We start from the raw sequence: 18177 nt of genomic DNA on the forward strand, positions 1-18177 counted from the left end.
TAGGACAAACAGTGGTCGCGTGTTTTTCTGACTTCATGTACAAAGCCCCAAAACTCTTCAGTTAGGGATTTGGTTTCGCTTTTTGTACAACTAAAAGGCCGAACGTTGCCCACTTGGTTCCAAAATACTTCCTACAAAGTGAGAGGTGAAAAGGTTCAGCAGGTTTTAATAGATAACCAAAAGAGAAAGCTGACCTGTGGGCGCTGGTCACTCACCCTGAGATACTCTACAGCCTGGAGGGCTAAGCGACAATAAGTGGAGGTTCCTAATTGTGTCAACAAATTCAACCCAAAATCAGACACACAATTTACATTAAAACAAAAATTCTACAAACCAGAGTATACATGTATATATACATGAATGTGTTCACCGAGCACAGTGAGAGAACTTCACGCTTCTTCGCAGGCTAGAATATTGTAAATCTGTTACTTATTGTTAAATTCTGCTATTTTCAGGGAATTAAATATTGCTAAAATATAAGAGTTAATATTGTTCTGAGGTATTTCAACGGTCTTTTTCCGGCTTTAACATAACCAAACGTCTATAGTACAGTTTTACATCATGCACATACATGAAGCAGCAATTGGCGTTTTGTCAACAAACCATATATCATCTTGGAACATAAATCACGATCTCGCATTCCTTATGTTGTCCATACAGTGTGCGAACAGGAACTCATCTTTGGAAGACGTCTACTAAAAAGTCAGATCGCTTCTTAGGATGGAAAAAATACTTCTGTGGTATCCAACGATAGGATTCACTGGAATTTTGCGGAATTTAACGATTTGTTTGAATTTTGTATATTTAATATTGTATAGCCTATTATGTATTCATAATGTAGCCTAGTTAATGTAGCTGCCAGTGCTTAATTTTTTTCATCATTATTATAATATTTTAAAGTAGGCTACTACTAGAGTGGCCGTAGGGTTTCACATCATACAACTAAAATCTTAATATGTTCTTAAAATGTGTGTTATTATTAATTATTAACATATTCATTATTATACGTTTTAATAATAAGTTTGTGTGTGTGTGTGTGTGTGTGTGTGTGTGTGTGTGTATATATATATATATATATATATATATATATTATCCGAAATGATGTGACAGTTCACCTTTATATTAATATTTGAATTTCAAGTACGCATTATAGATTCTGGGCAATTTTTGTATGCGTAAAGGGTCAATAACTACACTAAAGTTTATTAATATCACAATAAACTACAACGAAAATCCCTTTTATTGCCATTTAAAAAAGAAATAAGTAGCGTTGAGCGCTCAACATATCTTCCAATCGTGCAATAAATTTCATTCCCAGTAGGTGACGCTGTCTGCTCACATGCAGCAAATCCCTGCAAAGGGAGGTACACGTTGACTCGAGTCTAACGACTCCCAGTCTCGTCATCATTTGTAACCATAGAGCATGAATTACCTCTTGAAGTCATCAGTGAGAATTTACGACTGGTCAACAAAAGCACGTGATTCTCAAACGCACCCCCACCCCCATATTTGGCCGCATACATAGCAAAAACGAAGTACAGTGCATTGCTATAATTCATTAATACATCATAAATCGTGAAGCACAGCGTTATAACGACCAAGATCTACAAATCAAGCCCTCTAAAACAACCTAAATGAGCTCTTACTTTGTAAACTCGTTCTCAGGGCGCTACCCAAATGGCCCTGACTATCAGTTACTAAATTATGGAACTAGCAGCAGCGCTATGAACGCCTCGTACAGGGACTCCGGCACCATGCATTCAGGCTCTTACGGCTACAACTACAATGGAATGGACCTAAGCGTCAATCGTTCAACCAGCACTGGCCACTTTGGGGCGGTTGGGGACAACTCCCGGGTCTTCCAGTCTCCAGCCCCGGAGACGCGATTCCGGCAGCCGTCAAGCTGCTCGCTCGCGTCTCCGGAGCCGCTGCCTTGTTCCAACAGCGAAAGCCTTGGACCCAAATGCTCTTCGCCCCCTTCCGACCAAAGCACCACCACTGCGGGTAATAATCTCAACAACAACACACATTTCACAGAAATCGACGAAGCCAGCGTTTCTTCTGAGACCGAGGACGCGTCTCACAGAGCGAACAACTCCGCACCTCGGACACAACAGAAGCAAGAGAGCACGGCAACCTCCACTACCTCGGCGACGTCCGATGGCCAAGCTCCCCAAATATTCCCTTGGATGAGGAAACTACATATTAGCCATGGTACACACGTATTATGTTTACGTATTTTTGTTTGTTAGCAAATGCGTATTGTGTTCAGTTCTGATTTAAATTCAGTGTGGCGTCATAACAGTCTTTATTTTAGATTTCCGTGAAAGTGCCATAAATCTATCAAGTGTGGAGCCTCGCAAACTGTAGAGGAGAGAATGAGAGCGGGGTGGAAGAGAGGGCAGCGAGGCAGGAAGGTTTACAAGTTGTTGTTTCTGTGAAAAGTTCAGCTTTATGGTGTGTGGGAATGTGATTAGTTTAGTGTTGGAGAACCGCTAATAAAACGGAGAGAAATAACGGGGTGAAAATGCGATGATAGTGGGATGGATAAACAAGCAGCGGGGAAAAAAAGTGATTATAGAATAACTGCGAATATTTGAGGTTGTATTAAATATTGAGGTTGTAAGTAGCGAAACGAAACAAAAACAAACGCCATGAGCCAAAAGTGAGGCGCTGTGCACTGTCCCATTTGGTGATTTCCCTGTACGCATTCAGTTGTAAATCGTGTCACTCATGTGTATCTATAACAAAAAGTTGTTGGAAACTGTTGTTGAAATGATGTGCAGGTCAATTTTCGCTAATCTTTATTCCCCTTTGCGTTTTGTCCACATTATTCAGATATGACTGGACCAGACGGCAAAAGGGCCCGAACTGCATATACCCGCTATCAGACGCTAGAGCTGGAAAAAGAGTTCCATTTCAATAGATACCTCACCCGAAGGAGGAGGATAGAGATAGCCCATGCTCTGTGCCTCTCAGAGCGTCAAATTAAGATTTGGTTCCAAAACCGGCGGATGAAATGGAAAAAGGACAATAAACTGAAGAGCATGAGTCTGGCTACCGCAGGCAGCGCTTTCCAGCCATAGTTGTATCCCAAGTCCTACTACGTGGTGTGCAAAAGAAAATTACGAGGAAAAATAGGTCTCAAAACATTACTTACAAAGTACTGTACATCGCGGCACCTTTTGGCATGTTATGGATGTTTTAGGCATTTTAAAATTCTACTGTGGTACTGCTATAATGAAGCGAAAATTAGTGTTCACATGTTGTTCTTTTTAATACTATGGTGACTATAATTTTGGCAAGTAAATAAAACTGAAGGGGAAAGAAGCTCTCAATATACCGCCTGTTGTTCTTGTTATGAATATTGTTTATGTGTAAAGTGCTATGTTAATGCTTTCTTGAGAGTTAGCATGTGAGCTCTTAAATGTTATAACTTATTTACCTATACGTGTATACCTTTTGAGTTTACAGCTTAGAAACGAACCTGCCCTTGTATGAAGTGAAGCTCTAGTTTAGTGGTGACTGCATTAAATTTAGCAGACGCCTCTGTATGTTTCATGGTCCTCTGTTTAATAATTGTCTAAATAATCACATTCGATTTGTCATGTGTTCAAACTCTTCTATTATTTTTGAGAGAGAAAAAAAAAGGAAATGTGTAAATAGTCCTCACTAAATTCTTGTACCCGTTCATACGTGTGTATAGTTGTATTCCAAATATGTAATTGTATATTACTGGATCATGTTTATGTTCCAAAAAGGATGTACATATTGAACATTTTTATTGTGATCAGTTGGCTATTTGTAGAAGGCAGAATGAACGGCAAACGTGTGGAAAACGAAAAAAAAAAAAAAAAAAAAAAAAAAAAGTCATGTTGAACTGCCTGTTAGCATTTTGCCAAAAAGCTTTTTGTATTTGTTTGTAGTTTAACTTGGAGTAAAAAAATAAAGTTCCTCATATTCAAATCTAATACATTTCTTGAAAGTTCTTCAATTTACGCACAATCAAGACAACTAATTCTTGGCAATGATTGACAGGTATATATTACACATTCATAATATTATCTGAAACACAAATATCTGTACGGTCCTTTAAATTACTGAGAAACGTTTTGCTACGCCACAATGCAGATCCGTGAACTGTATATTGACAGTTCACACACAACTTGGACACTAATAGCAAAACGCTAAACCGCACTTACTATTAAGCGAAAACAGACATTAGGAGACATGTTCACCAAAACCTGACGTATACATAAGTTAAGACGTTTCTATAGTAGGCTACAACTACATTTAAAACACACATTTTCCAGAATGTTTATATAATTTACAAACGCTAGCCCACCCCATATTTCTGTGTCCTAGTAAACAAGCACTGAGCCTTTAAACTTACCATGCGTGCCAAACTCTTCTCTACCTCTAAGTTTTGAGAGCCGGTTGGAGGTCTCCGCAGTGTACCAACGGCCACTTGCCTTTTGTAATTTTGCTTTTCCCCTTGCCCAAACTATACAAAAAGTAGCTATGACATTTACATGTCAAACGGATGAGCGTTTTATCTTGAAGTTAGATCGTAAAAATCGCCCAGGCCACAGATAGATACCCCTTACTGGCTCTCAAAAGTCACGTGGGGTCCATAAAGTTAGTTTTATGGTTTTGGGGAGTTGACAATGTACTATATATTTCACATTCTAGAATGCAAGTGACGGTTTAACTGCTTCGAGGGGATTCTAAAGGGTCAGTTGTGAGAGGAAGAGCGTACCAGTAGGCCACTACAGTGCCAGTGTCTAGTCAGTGCAATGTCTCTCCGGTTTTACTCATTTGGAGGCGGAAATATGGACAGTGGACCGTGCACATTCAAAGTAAGTTCAATTTAAGGCTGCATTGGCCGGTGATTTGATCTAGGAAGATGTGGGAAGGGAAGGGAAGGGAAGGGAAGGGAAGGGAAGGGAAGGGAAGGAGGGGTATGTCTCAAGTATAAGTGTCAATCATGTTGTTTCTCTGACGGCAAGAAGAAATGAGATCTGTGATATGAGTTAGGTGTCATATATACCAGTATATTACTAACAGAATTAGCATAATTAACTTGGTTGTAATTGCAATGGTCATTTTTAAACATACTATAATAAATATATAATAAATATACTATGTTTACATTTAAATAGTGGATACGTTTTAATTATCTTTTATCCTTGTAATGTTTTTTCCGTAAAGTCTTGACTTGTGACCATTTTCTTTAGTTTGCAACTGCACATTGGAACAATCATATTTGTGAAATAGGTGAAAACATCTCACTGGATCTTTCTCTCTTACAGACACACACACGCACACACGCACACACACAACAATATGACAATATGCCTCCCTAAGGTTCTACAAGTAAAGCTTTGTTCCTTCCCCGCCCCTGTATTTTTCAGGGAGGAAGCGTGTAAGGAACACATAGTTGTATAACTGGAGCAAAGTATTTGGGTAGTATAATTATACTTTGTGAATAAATATTTTTGATTTTTCTTTTTAGAGCTTTTTTGTCACCTCAGGTCATCTCGAGTTTGTATATCATTATATTACACTCAAGGCAGCGCGAATGACATTTTTGCTATTTTTTATTATATCTGTAGAAACAGGGAAACCAAGAATATGCTTTTGCTATTAATTGTTATGTCTTGTAAATCCTACAAAAGTTTCCCGTGACTACAGAGCGTGTAACCTTTATGCGATTATAAAGATAACGAAAACCTCAGTAGTTAACACTTTATGGTTTTAAAACGAGCTCCACATATTCTCCGACAACAGTTACCTAAAAAAATGATCATCTAAATTATTCAATGGATAATAACACTAGCAATTTTTTAACAAGCCTACTAAAATAGTCATAAACATTTAAAATGCATATAATTTCATTGCAAACGGCACTGAAAAAATATGTATCCTATGTAAGTGCAATACCGTATGTTGGACATACTGACTTTTGAAGATTTGCCAGATCTTAACCTTTACTGGAAAACACATTGTAAATTATACAAAAAGCAAAAACTTTTGCTTATTTTGCTTATCAAATACGTGTTTGCTTCTTTCCGGCTCCTCTGCATTAAACATCACCATTACCTCCAAAATAATAAATGTTAAGCTTTCAGGGTGTTTTACAGCCTACTTTCAATGAGTGTTACAGATTTTATAGCCCTCCATTTGGCATTTCTGTGTGTGAGAAAGAGAGAGAAGGAGGGAGAGAGAGAGAGAGAGAGAGAGCGCACACACACAAGAGAGAGTAAAGGAGTGTGTGTGTGTATGTGTGTGTGTGTGTGTGTGTGTGTGTGTGTGTGTCCGAGCAACGGAGTAAGGAAGTTTCAGGCCGTAAACAGGAAGGCGAAATTGTGGTCGTGAGCATGAGTCGAGGGCTACCGTTTAATTTTTCATTAGCTTCCTCTTTAATGATATGAGTGGGGAGGGCTCCGGCCTGCAAGCAAAAATGCGCGCATTCCTCTAAAGTCACTTAAAAAGACAAGCGTCTATACAACCACAATCGAGGTCATCCGCAATCATAAAGTCCATACTTATATAGCATACAATGCAAATATAAGACAATGCAAAAAGAGGAATAGCAGTATCCCTTGAGTGTTTATATGTGCTGTGAGTCACTAAGGCGACTGGGCGTTAATTCTAGGTGTGTTTGTGCGTCAGAGAAATATTTGCAGGGTGTGTGTGATAGGTTTTGACACAAACTGAGGGGATCAAAGACTAGAGTCTATAAATGTGGTGTTAAAGGTTAGCCTAAAGACATATACGACTATTTGGAATTACAATATTTTTATTGATGAAACGAGGCTCAGAGAACTTATTTAGCAGGAAATTTCACTTTCAATTTAAAGTTTCCAGCATTCTATGTCCATTGAGCATCTGGTACTAAAAATCAATTTCTATGATTTCTATAAGCCCTCTACCACGTAGACGCAGCAATTTCGAACGTTTAAATAGCAATTTTAAGACTAATGCGTTTTGCATATTGATAGGGGCAATCTACGAGCATTTCTCATCCATAATGCATAGGGACGGGATCATCCAGGGGTCAGCAGACGGGCACTGCTGCGAGGGCGCAAGCGCGAAACAATACAACGAGTGCATAAAGCGAAATTATGCGATGCTTGTCCAAAAAAAAAAGAGGTTCTTGATTGAGAATGTTTTATGCAATTGTATTTTAACATCTGTATTCAATATCTGACGAGCAAGCCAATACAACAAACAAAACATTTAAACAACAGACAAACAAACATTTAAAGTGTCTCTGTTTTCTGTGTTATTGGGTGATAATTTGATATGAGACCAGGAAGAACAAGGGTGAACAAGACTGGCAGATGATACAAGCAGGATTTGAACTCGCGTCGCCCGCACGCCATATCTGGGCTAACCACTAAACTACGACTTGATTATATGACCCGGTTTAAGACGTATTAAAAATGGCCTGACTTAGATAATAGAAAAACCCTGATTAAATAATAGCTACAAATTCTTCAAAACATTTTTTTGGAATGTTTAATAATATAGTAGGCTATATAAAGTGTTAGTATAAATATAAATCGACCTAAAGTGTTAATTTAGACAACGTAAACAATTATTAGACTTAGAGTAAGAGATAAGACTAAAAATAAAACTTATTTTGTTCAAATGTGCGGACATGTACGTTTACATATACATAACTCGCATAATAAATTAAACAAAATTACTTAACGAATAACAAATTTATAAATAGCCTATCTTGTTTAATATAGCCTATACGTGTATACATTAATCTTAATATAAACATCAAATCGTAAAAGAATTTGGATTTAAAATTGTATCATTACTAAAAAAACACAATGTAAAACACAACATTTATAGGCAAAATAAGTCAAATTATTTATTTTATATTACTATTTATTTTATTCAAATTATATAGCGAATATATAGGCTATTTACGTGTCTTATTTGTGAGTTATTCTATGCACATTTTTTTTTTAATAATACAAATAGGCTACATTTATTTTCTCCTCCTGACAAGCTTGAGTTGGATTTTTCTCAGATGTAGCTCTCCTTTGTCGCCAGCAGAGCCCGCTTCAGACCAAGATCACGATGGTTGAGGATGCTGGTGTCTGCTTGTCGCCCTGTTCTAACAACTAAAGGGTTTGGAAACGTCTCGTAATACGCATTTTACATGATCATAGAATACTATCGTAAATTCCACCGACAACGTTTCGTTGATTTTTTTTCGTGATCGGAATAGTGACCATTTAGTGCTTTTCGGATTCAGCATTTTGACTGTAGAAGCTTACATTGTGAGCCAGCCTAGTTCAAAGCTTTTGTCGTACCAGAAAGCAAAAAGCTATGGCTTAGCCACATGAGAGGCTCGTTCTCCCTTCTCTCTCTCTGTCTACAGCGAGTGAAGGTGAACGTAGTCTCGTTAGAAATGGCGCGAGATTTGGTGGGGTCAAAAAGTTCAGGGGTCAAAAGTTTACGTAGTGCGTGACTCGGTCGTTGGCTGTCGACTCGCTGCGCTTGACCAATCGCTGGATGTCAATGGCAAAGTGGGAGAAGGAGAAAGAGGGGGAGTGAGGGGTTTCAGACTGTCTCTTTTGAAAAGATTAGAAAAATGATAGAAAGAGCAGAACTGAGGAGAGCGACTTTGCAACAAAGCACGTTCCCTCGAAAGGGTGTGTTGGGGAGAAAAAAAAAAGACAATCGAATCTTGAGGTTTAGGGCATCAACGAAAAGGCATGATGTTGCGAATCTTTTCATAATTTATCTCATTCAATGATGCATTTTATTGCATTTATTGCGTTCCATGGATTTTGTGACGAGGCGGCTTAGTTATTAGACAAGTAAGGCCAGTCAAAGGCAAATAGGCCTTTAACCAAGCCTTTGTGAACTTTAGAAACGTGGCTCCTGAAAAAAATGAGTAAGATGACAATCAGCTCGACAGTTACCTGTTAAAAAAAGTGTTGCTGTTATTTTTTTCTCTTTGTTTTCTGCAAAAATTTTTTTTATTATTTAATTTTTTTATTTTGAACTTTATAATTTCTCAATAAATTCAGAGCTTTATGCGAATTGTGCAAACCTTTTTTGTCTAACGTGATAACTACAAATAAAGCTTGCTTACAGGGTTTCTGACTAGCATCTACTTCATAATAATCTTCATGTGATTACAGCAGAATAATAAATAGCCTATACATTTATATCAATTTTTTTTTTAAAGAAAGAAAATTAACTAGCTTTCTGCATGAGCTTGGGATTTCGAGTGCGCTGGATGCGTGTTAAACGGTAGCCTACGCACATAAAATATTTTCTTAAAATTATTGTGAAAGAAATAAGTTAGTTAAGCGACGCCATTCTCATTATTTGTATTGGGCCTATTGTATTTCACATTTTAGTTTGTTGATCACATTAATTGCGTTCGAAACGGAAGACCACCTGCGGTATTTTGTTTACGTGTTTAAAATGTAGACACGTTGCTGTGCCTATACCCACAACTCGAATAAACTAAGGAAATTTGCTTAAGAAGCACATTTCCCTTTCTTAGGGAACTCAGATTTAGTGTGATCATGTCATATCCAAACAATCATCATGAAAAAAAATTATATATAGGCCTAAAACATTAACGAAATGAATAATATTCACGATAACAATAGCAATAAAACTATTTAAAACATTAAATCTTTATTTAGATATTGGGATTAGATCTAGTTTGGTTTTCATTTTTATGTGATAAATAAAATATTGTTTTTAAAGGCGTGTTTGGAGTAGCCTAGCTATGTTAAGTTAGAAACTGGGCAACTGATAATTTGGTCATGAATATTAATTTATTGGCACGCACATTAAGACTAATGGTGGTGAGTCAGGATGATGTGATGCTGAACGGCTTGATATTCTGAGAAATAACCTACGTAAGTGGTGAATAATTATATTAGAAAACTCGCCCCATTTGGAGTTCAGATGGAGTTCACCGAATTAATTTCCATTCCATCCTAACATGTGCCGTTGCTGGGCAGTGTTGTACCCTGCATTATATATATTTTGTGTTCACGTGGCGTTTCTAGAAAGAAAAATATAGCCTTTGGATTTATTTATTTATTTATTTTTTCATCTGTTCGCAAAAAATAAATAGGCTATTATCAACCGTTAACATTTTCATTTTGCGTGTCAAAATTGTATATATATATATATATGTAATATAACTATATATTATTATAATTTGTATCTATAATTGTATAGCCTATATTATAGGCTATATAAACATTTTAATATCTTAAATAAAATTGTTTTAGGCTATATCATTAAAATTCTAGAATTAGTGTTTTCGTCAGGATGGACGAATGGACACCCAGGATGGATGTCGTTACCCTTCGAATAGATTAGGCAACCCTAACACACACAAATAGTAAAAAAAAAAAAAAAAAAAAAAAAATCTAATAAAAAAAAAACCTTAACGAACTTTTAATATTTTGTAAATTGTAAATTCGTTTTATAGTTTGGACTTTTAGATTCACGTTGACCATCTCTTTTAGTTTTGTGAATACAACTAGGAAAATAAAGAATCGCTCTATGGTTGAACTGATTTGTGGGTTATAAAGCCTTTTTGAATGACCCCCCTTTCTCGAGCCATTTTTCTTCAAAGTAATGACCTGGGCACAATTCAGTATGAGCGAACACACTATGCATGCATTACTATAGAACTTTAGAGTGGGAGAGACCCAGAGAAGGGGTGAACCGGAGGTCAGCGCGTCTAACAAATATTAAAATGTACTGGGACTCGTGACACGCCTCGCTGTTTAACAAAGACTGCCAAAGTGCGAGATTAATATGAAAACTTGAGAGTCCACAACAAAATGCCTTATATCGCCCAATGGTATTGTAGAGCTCACAGCGGCTTGAGGCTAACGTGCATTTTATTTTTAGTTGTTTTAGGATAGAGATGGCTGCGTTGTGTGGGGAAAGCCCCTTCGTGTTGCCAGCAAGATAAAGCCTCAAAACGGAAAATAGTTACGGCACGATGACTCCTGTTGTAGAAATTGGTGGCTCGGTGTTTTTTCTTATTTTTGCTTTTCTGAGCTCTTAAGTCGGTTGAGGATCTTCTTGGATGTTCTAATTTCTGCCTGTCTGTTATCGTCGCGTGATGTTAAAGATGAGCTCGAGGGGACCCACGGAAATGAGAGGGAGTTGAGCACACAAAGGTATCACGGCGAGGTCACGGGCTAAACCTGTGGCTTTGGAGAAAGGAGTGAGGGGGGGTTTAGACGGAGGGACTCGCATAGGAACGGTTGAAACGGAAAGAAAGGGTTTGGAGCGGCGACAATCCCCTGCAAAGAGCGCGTACCGCAAAGGAGAGGAGATACGGGCGAGATACTACAGAAATGCGAGGTGCGACGCTCAGAGTAAAAAAAGTAAGTAAAGAAAAAGGCGCTTCATTTGCATATCGCCGTGCTCTCTTCTGCAGGTGTTTGCTTGGGCGGACGCGGACCACGTGCTCGCGCACACTGTGGCGAGAGTACGGGTCCCCCCTCCTATCATAACGGAGTTATGACTTTGAATTCGAGCCCCACGGAGTTGCACTGTTGAGTGTGTGGGTTTTATATGGTGAATATTTACCTTGGCTATAGTCTCTGAGCCGCGGCTTTGAATGCCTGTCGGTGTACACATTAACCCCATAATGAGGCAGATGGCTCGAGGTCCCTATGGCTTTTAGAAGGAGATGGCTCACGGGGGTGAAGGCGAGGTCGGGGACTTCAGGGGGTGAAAGGGTTAGAGTGGACACCAAGGCTGAACTTTCTCCTTTGCTGTTACAATAGATTTTCATCGCTAAAATGTGAAATAAGGTGTATATAGTTTACATGCGAAATAAAGTCATTTAAGTCATTTAAGCGTAACAATATTTTCATAGTTTCTACTGGACATGGATGCTAATGTGCTTCAGTGTAAGAAGTTCGGCACGATTAATACCAAGCAGCAATCAAAATGAACTGAAAGAGAAGAAAAGAGTCAGGCAAGTTGAAAAAAAGAGCTGAAAATGGCAGAGGCCCATTTGAAAAATTGCCAGAGCTTTGACTGCCAAACGCTAGGGGTGCTACAGATTTCTTTGATATGATACAAGTTTTTATACACATTCTATAACTGCTCAGTGAATGAAAAATGATTTTCCTTCGTTCTAGAATATTTCGATACTATTCGATGTTATTTTGATACAATTATCGAAACATTAATTTCATGCATACTCTGGAATCAAGTTAATAATCATTTACTATGTTTTGCCTTTGTCACTTAAACCGCAGCAGAACAAAGACTCAAAACCATACACCCTCTAAGATTTGTAGATTAAGATTTCGTATAAATATAGACATTTGCTGAATTATAATTGTAGCTATCATTAAACAAACTAAAAGGACAAATAAAATGTTAAATATGTATTTAAATGAGCATTTTGGTAATTACGAAAATTATTACGATTAATTGTGTTTCGGTTGTAGTTAATTTGATATATTTTGGCATGTGAAGCAATGACAATTTCGGCGGCCACAATAATATTTTTTCGCTGTTTATACTCTAGTAGATTTTTCTTTTCGCTAAGCTATGAAATGTGGCAAACGAAATGTTTTATTGACGAGACTGCGGTACTGCTTGCTGCTCTAATAAATAAGGTAATGTCGATGATTTTAAATTAAAAATACAATATTTAAATTTGAATCCGTTTTCGTTTTATTTTAATTTTTTTTCACTTTCACACTATCCTCCGTTCTAATGGTAGAGTTAAATAAGGTAATCTTACCTTTTCTGCACAGCTAAAAAAACATCCTGAAATTATCGGTGCATCCCCAAAACAAAAGGAAACTCCATAGAATTAATAAGAAGTTCTTTATTTCAGAGCGTTTTTCATGGAATGATGGGCCGAGTGTTTGGGGAGAGAAACGCTTGTTTAAGGAGTCATAAAATGTTTGGTGTCAGGGGGTTAAAGAACTATTGGTATTGTCCTGTGCATATTTTATTGTTTTATACCCTCTCACCTCTCTATTTATTCGCCGTTTGACTGGTGTTTGCCGGTAGCAAACAGAGCTGACCTGCCATAAAACCCACATGTTTTATTCCAGTGGCTGCTCCAGCTTTCTTTGACCTTTATTGAGATCTGTCGCGGTCGCATTTACTTTCTGGCCTGTACCCGCATTGACTCTAATGACCTTTTTTTCCCCCAAGACTGTCGTGAATAGATATTATATTGTTGTATTAGTCCCAGCCGTTTTATTACGTTTTATACATTTTTAACAATCATTGAATTAAATTTTTTCTTTCAGATTTTTTTACATTTTTGACAGAAAATTTGCACATTAGACGACAAAGTTGTGCGCTTCGACTGTTCAGTATCGAAGAGACAAAGACTATGAGTTCGACGGTAGGAAGTGTTGTTTCTGGGCCACAGATGGGGGGAAAAAGTCAATTTTACTCTTTTAAGCTGTGTGTTTAGCTGCTATCTATAGGGAGAAATGTAACAAAAAAAAAAAAAAAAAACCACCTCCAGTGTTTACCACAAACCATTAGCAAAGTTTATAAAGGAAGCACCGATCCATTAAGTGGCGAGACAGATTGCTGATATCCTTGGAGGCAGACTGTTCCAGGTGCAACAACTTGACACTGGGAAGGCGCTGTCAAGGTGAGCAGGCTCTCTCAATACCTGCCAAGAAGATACCTGTCATCTATATATACCCTGTAGATCCGGATTTGTGTAAACAGACGCACAGTCACAAATTCGTATCTAGGGGAGTATGTAGTTGATGTATAGGCTACATTCAACTTCAACGGGCAAAGAAGATGACATTTTTTACTTTTGTTTTATCATTGTTATTAATATTACGACTGTTTGGTACTGGAAATATTGTAGCAGGAACGAACGTTTTTTTCCTTAGCTACTATATTTTTCTATAAATTGTGGTGTAGATTTGAAGGGCGTTTATGATGTCACATATTTAGTGAGACTTTTAAAGAAATCGAAAAGAGATAAAAAAAAAAAAAGAAGAAGGTATGTAGAGATTTGCACTGATTTATAACCATCTGAATGCCGTGTTTTTACATCACTATCAGTAAACAACGAGAAATATTTGCTGCTGGTATTAATAGTGAATCGAGCACATAAATTACTATTCATTGTGTGTAGATTAGGCGAACAGGATAAACGCGCTGTTTGGAGTGGAATGACTGCAGACTACGTTTAAATGCAGAAGGTCTCCTTTGTGATTTAGGAGGCTTTGTAACCTGAATTAGTTGATGAATTTTCTATCGATCTTAAACAAGCCCAGATTCATCTCTGACACGCTGCTAACGCCACGACCATTCTCTCACCGTTATTAGCGAGTGCATTTAAGACCTTGGCCATGGCGATTTCCTTGCGTCACTTTCCCCTGGTACCGCGTTTCATGAACACTAGCCAAATTTTAGCAGTATTTCAGTGCGCCAAATCTGAACAGTTCTTTATAGAGATGTAGTCATGTTCTCCATGTGCAGATGAACTGAAGGGGACTGGGGGCGTGACTTTCTGTGGGACTGCTAGAATCGAGCATGCCTTTTCGCTGTGTCTGCTTTCGCTTGTTATTGTTTTGATTCACTCACTATCTCATCAAGCGCACGGCAACGTATGAGAAAGTATGGAATTTTGGACTATTCCGATATGTTGATGAGCGCGATCCAAACTGACTAATCCCATTTCCTTATCCGGGAATCGCGAAGCTCCACGCTATTGGCTGACGATGTCACATGGACCCTTAACTTTGTTCACTTGACAGAAAGTAGGAGGGTTCTACGAAACAGGAAAACGAGTAAAGGGATACATATAAATTTTAGTATATTTTGTGTGCAATTCAAAGAAATTAATGGCCATGAGTTCCTATTTGATCAACTCCAACTATGTGGACCCTAAGTTTCCACCCTGCGAGGAATATTCCCAGAGCGACTACCTACCCAGTCACTCTCCGGACTACTACAGCGCCCAGAGGCAAGACCCCTCGTTCCAGCATGAGCCGATCTACCACCAGCGGTCGGGCTGCGCCGACCCAGCCTACACATCGTGCCAGGGTCCGGGGCAGCCTGCCGCGGTCATCTCTCCACGAGGTCACGTTCTACCCACAACCGCACTCTCAACCCCTCTCTCTGAACCAAGCCATCACTGCGACTCGGTAACTCCAAGCCCTCCGCCTGCCTGCGGTCAGACTCCTACTAGCCAAAACACTCCAACGGTCACCTCAAGGAAAGATCCCGTGGTATACCCCTGGATGAAAAAAGTCCACGTAAACATCGGTAAGTGCAGCTAAACTTCTCTTACTAGTGCGTTTCCGTACGCAGACAGCTCAGCCACTTTAGAAAGCCTAATGTCCGGCGTTAAATCTATTGCTCCCCTTATGAAGTTGCCCTTGGTCGAGATTTACGATCGTCTGTTTGCAGGGCAATATAATTACACCCTCCATAAATTTTTATTGCACTCCTTCTTTAAGCTCTTTCGGCGTCTATGCAACTTTCTCGTTCTAATTTCTTCCCGAGAAGAGGTTTATGAGTTCTCATGTAATCCATAAGTTAAGGTTTTATGTTTTAGTAATTTGATTTTAAGTGACTGGACGTAATGTGTACTTTACACTGCCACTTCACAATTGTTAGTATAAAAATACTTATAAGAGCTAAAATATTCATAGTTATGAGGACGATAATAAAACATTAATGGTAATACAAACAGTCGAACTCTTTTATGAACTATTATTCCGCGATAATTATTGCATGCACCCATAGAGCTGCCATGGTGTGCGCTGAAAAGGGGGCAAACGCAAAATCACGGATTAACACTAGTCGCCCATAGCCAACTATAGATTATGCTGTTCCCTTGTAGTGTTAGTGCTGAATATGTATTTCTATTAAGGATTTCTTATGCAAAAATGCAATATCCCTATTGTTGTATTTTGTGCTGCTTTAATGACTTAATTTGAGCCATGAAGTCTGGAATTGAACGTCCCTTATTCAGTTGCTTATTCTAAATACCATACAATGACCACTTTTTTGTTCTTGTTTACCATTTTGCACAATAGGATCTTTTAACAGTCACATAGTACACTTGCAAATACGAGCGGATTTTATAAAAAATATACTACACTATATTATTGTAGTGTGTGTGTGTGTGTGTGCGTGTGATTTTGGAGTGTACATATCTATGTACATGTGAGTGTGTATGGGGCTGTGTGCGCGCGAGTGTTATACTTTTTTGTAACGTGTCGCTCTCTGTATCCCAACAGTGAGCCCGAACTATTCAGGGGGCGAACCAAAGCGCTCACGCACAGCGTACACGCGGCAGCAAGTCCTGGAATTGGAGAAAGAGTTCCATTACAACCGCTATCTGACCCGCAGACGGAGGGTGGAGATTGCCCATACATTGTGCCTATCCGAACGACAGATTAAGATTTGGTTTCAGAACCGGCGCATGAAGTGGAAGAAGGACCATAAGCTTCCCAACACCAAAATACGCAGCAACTCTGCCAACACTAATCCAAGCGGCGGCCCGACATTGGGCAGCAATCAGAACCGAGCTAGCGGACCTCCGTCAAGTCTATAGCCCTCCACTGTTGCCCAAAACACGTACAATTATAAAATCTAATTTTATGGAGTGTAGAACGTGGATTTTACCCGCGTTGTGTCTCCTGACTCTCCCCTGCACTCTAATTACAGGGAAAAAATACGAGGAAGATGTGGGGGGGAAGGAGCAAAGAACATGTTCATCTTTTAAACACTAAAAATGGGTGAAGAGACTGAAGACTGAAGAGACTCGAACACAAATGCTACTATAGATGGGTTGCCTTCCCAGTCTGCTTCCCATTTTTTATCCCGCACGCCTTTCCTGCTCACTCGCCCCTTCCATAAGCACAGAAGGCGGCAGATAGTTTTCAGATTGGGTGAAGATGGATCCGTGTTTCATCTTTAATCACGCCAAACTCGGCCCCATTTGTCATGTTTACTCTGTGGTACAAAGGATGAACCGTAGGCCTGCCCATTACCTCGACGTCTAGCGTTGTGCTTAATAAATGAGTCGCTCTGTTTTGTCAAGAAGCCCTTTCTAACTCCCTTTATTCCCCTGGCTTAAAAATAACTAGCCGAGTGTTTTTCAACTGATATGAAGTTTTGTATTTTGTAGCAATTAGGTTATTTTGCATTTGCTATTTGCATTTCGAATGCAATGCCAATGGGACTGAGGGTTATTGTGCGTGTGGTCCATTTGTCGCTCATTACAAATACAGGGACTTGTTTCATCGCCTGTTTAGCGCTTTTCAGTTTAAGAACAGCAAATTACTAATTAGTTGTTATTAGTTTTAAATATAATATAAAGGTTCAATGAAGCTGGATGGATAGATATGTATAACCAAAACCGGTACAACGCAAAGCATTTTAATGAGAGCACTGCTAAGTACTATTTAAATTACCTCAATTGTATTTTTTTATTTTATTTTTTTTGTCTAGTTTTATGAAGTGATCAGATTAAGTTCTTTTGACTTACTGGCAAATATCTGCGATAGCTAATCTCAGCATTTGTTTGTAAGTTTAAATGAAATGTAAGTTAAGTGTGGCCAGGGTTGTATAGATAAAAGGTGCGTATATTGCATGAGAAAATACACTATATTTTCGTTTATTCTTTTTTATGTCATTATACCACCCTCTTTTTGTTTGATGGTAGACATGCGCACATACCACACTCTTTCTTTCTTTCTTTCTTTCTTTCTTTCTTTCTTTCTTTCTTTCTTTCTTTCTTTCTTATAATTTTACATTTTATTATATATTTTTTTACATTCCAAAGGTCAGTTTTCTCACTGATGAATTGTAAATTTCCCCTCTTACATGTTTGTATTTTGTCTTCTTTCTGCTTGTACCTTTCACTGTTTACCTTTGTTACATGTAAATAGCTCTAGAAATTTAATAAATGGCGGAAAAGTATAATCTTTCTTCATGTGTCATGTCTTCTTGTGTATTTTAAAGCCAGATATGCTTATTTTTAATGCATATTTCTTATATAGGTGGATACCATCGTCCATTGTGTTTTGCTAAAAACACAATTTAATTGTATTTGGCTTGCCATTGTGCATTTTCGTTAGCCTTGTAACGCTCGCCTGTCTTGAAGATCTCTGCATATCTCTCTGGTGATTTATA

The 18177-nt window shown here is 38.4% G+C and overlaps 3 protein-coding genes across 5 annotated transcripts in view; all 3 read left to right on the forward strand.

The window, feature by feature from the left end:
- Positions 1–18177, forward strand: part of hoxb3a (homeobox B3a) — a 51891-nt gene that overhangs the window by 8351 nt on the left and 25363 nt on the right. The window contains exon 1 of one of the 3 annotated variants that reach the window (XM_084414436.1): positions 4118–4859. The exons of 1 other annotated variant lie outside the window; for it this stretch is intronic. The gene's annotated coding sequence lies outside the window, so the exon portion shown is untranslated. Of the gene's footprint in view, positions 1–4117; positions 4860–10088; positions 11406–18177 lie in introns of those variants that run through there. One more of the 3 variants, XM_084414435.1, reaches the window with a different exon arrangement.
- hoxb5a (homeobox B5a) lies at positions 1445–3971 on the forward strand. Its single transcript, XM_084414530.1, has 2 exons — positions 1445–2214; positions 2839–3971. The coding sequence occupies exons 1-2, from the start codon at positions 1635–1637 to the stop codon at positions 3084–3086; spliced, it is 828 nt and encodes a 275-aa protein (XP_084270656.1). The 5' UTR covers positions 1445–1634; the 3' UTR covers positions 3087–3971.
- On the forward strand, positions 11399–16787 carry hoxb4a (homeobox B4a). Its single transcript, XM_084414541.1, has 2 exons — positions 11399–15297; positions 16278–16787. Exons 1-2 carry the CDS (start codon positions 14874–14876, stop codon positions 16592–16594), a joined length of 741 nt encoding a protein of 246 aa, XP_084270667.1. The 5' UTR covers positions 11399–14873; the 3' UTR covers positions 16595–16787.

The sequence above is a fragment of the Rutilus rutilus genome (genome assembly GCF_951802725.1).
Source record: "Rutilus rutilus genome assembly, chromosome: 1".
NCBI classification, from domain to species: domain Eukaryota; kingdom Metazoa; phylum Chordata; class Actinopteri; order Cypriniformes; family Leuciscidae; genus Rutilus; species Rutilus rutilus.

Bases quoted from the DNA above. Each gene is read 5' to 3' on its own strand.
- hoxb5a (XM_084414530.1), top strand. From the start codon at position 1,635: ATGAGCTCTTACTTTGTAAACTCGTTCTCAGGGCGCTACCCAAATGGC. The intron at 2,215-2,838 runs GTACACACGTAT...CACATTATTCAG, and splicing joins GAAACTACATATTAGCCATG to ATATGACTGGACCAGACGGC.
- hoxb4a (XM_084414541.1), top strand. From the start codon at position 14,874: ATGGCCATGAGTTCCTATTTGATCAACTCCAACTATGTGGACCCTAAG. The intron at 15,298-16,277 runs GTAAGTGCAGCT...GTATCCCAACAG, and splicing joins AAAAGTCCACGTAAACATCG to TGAGCCCGAACTATTCAGGG.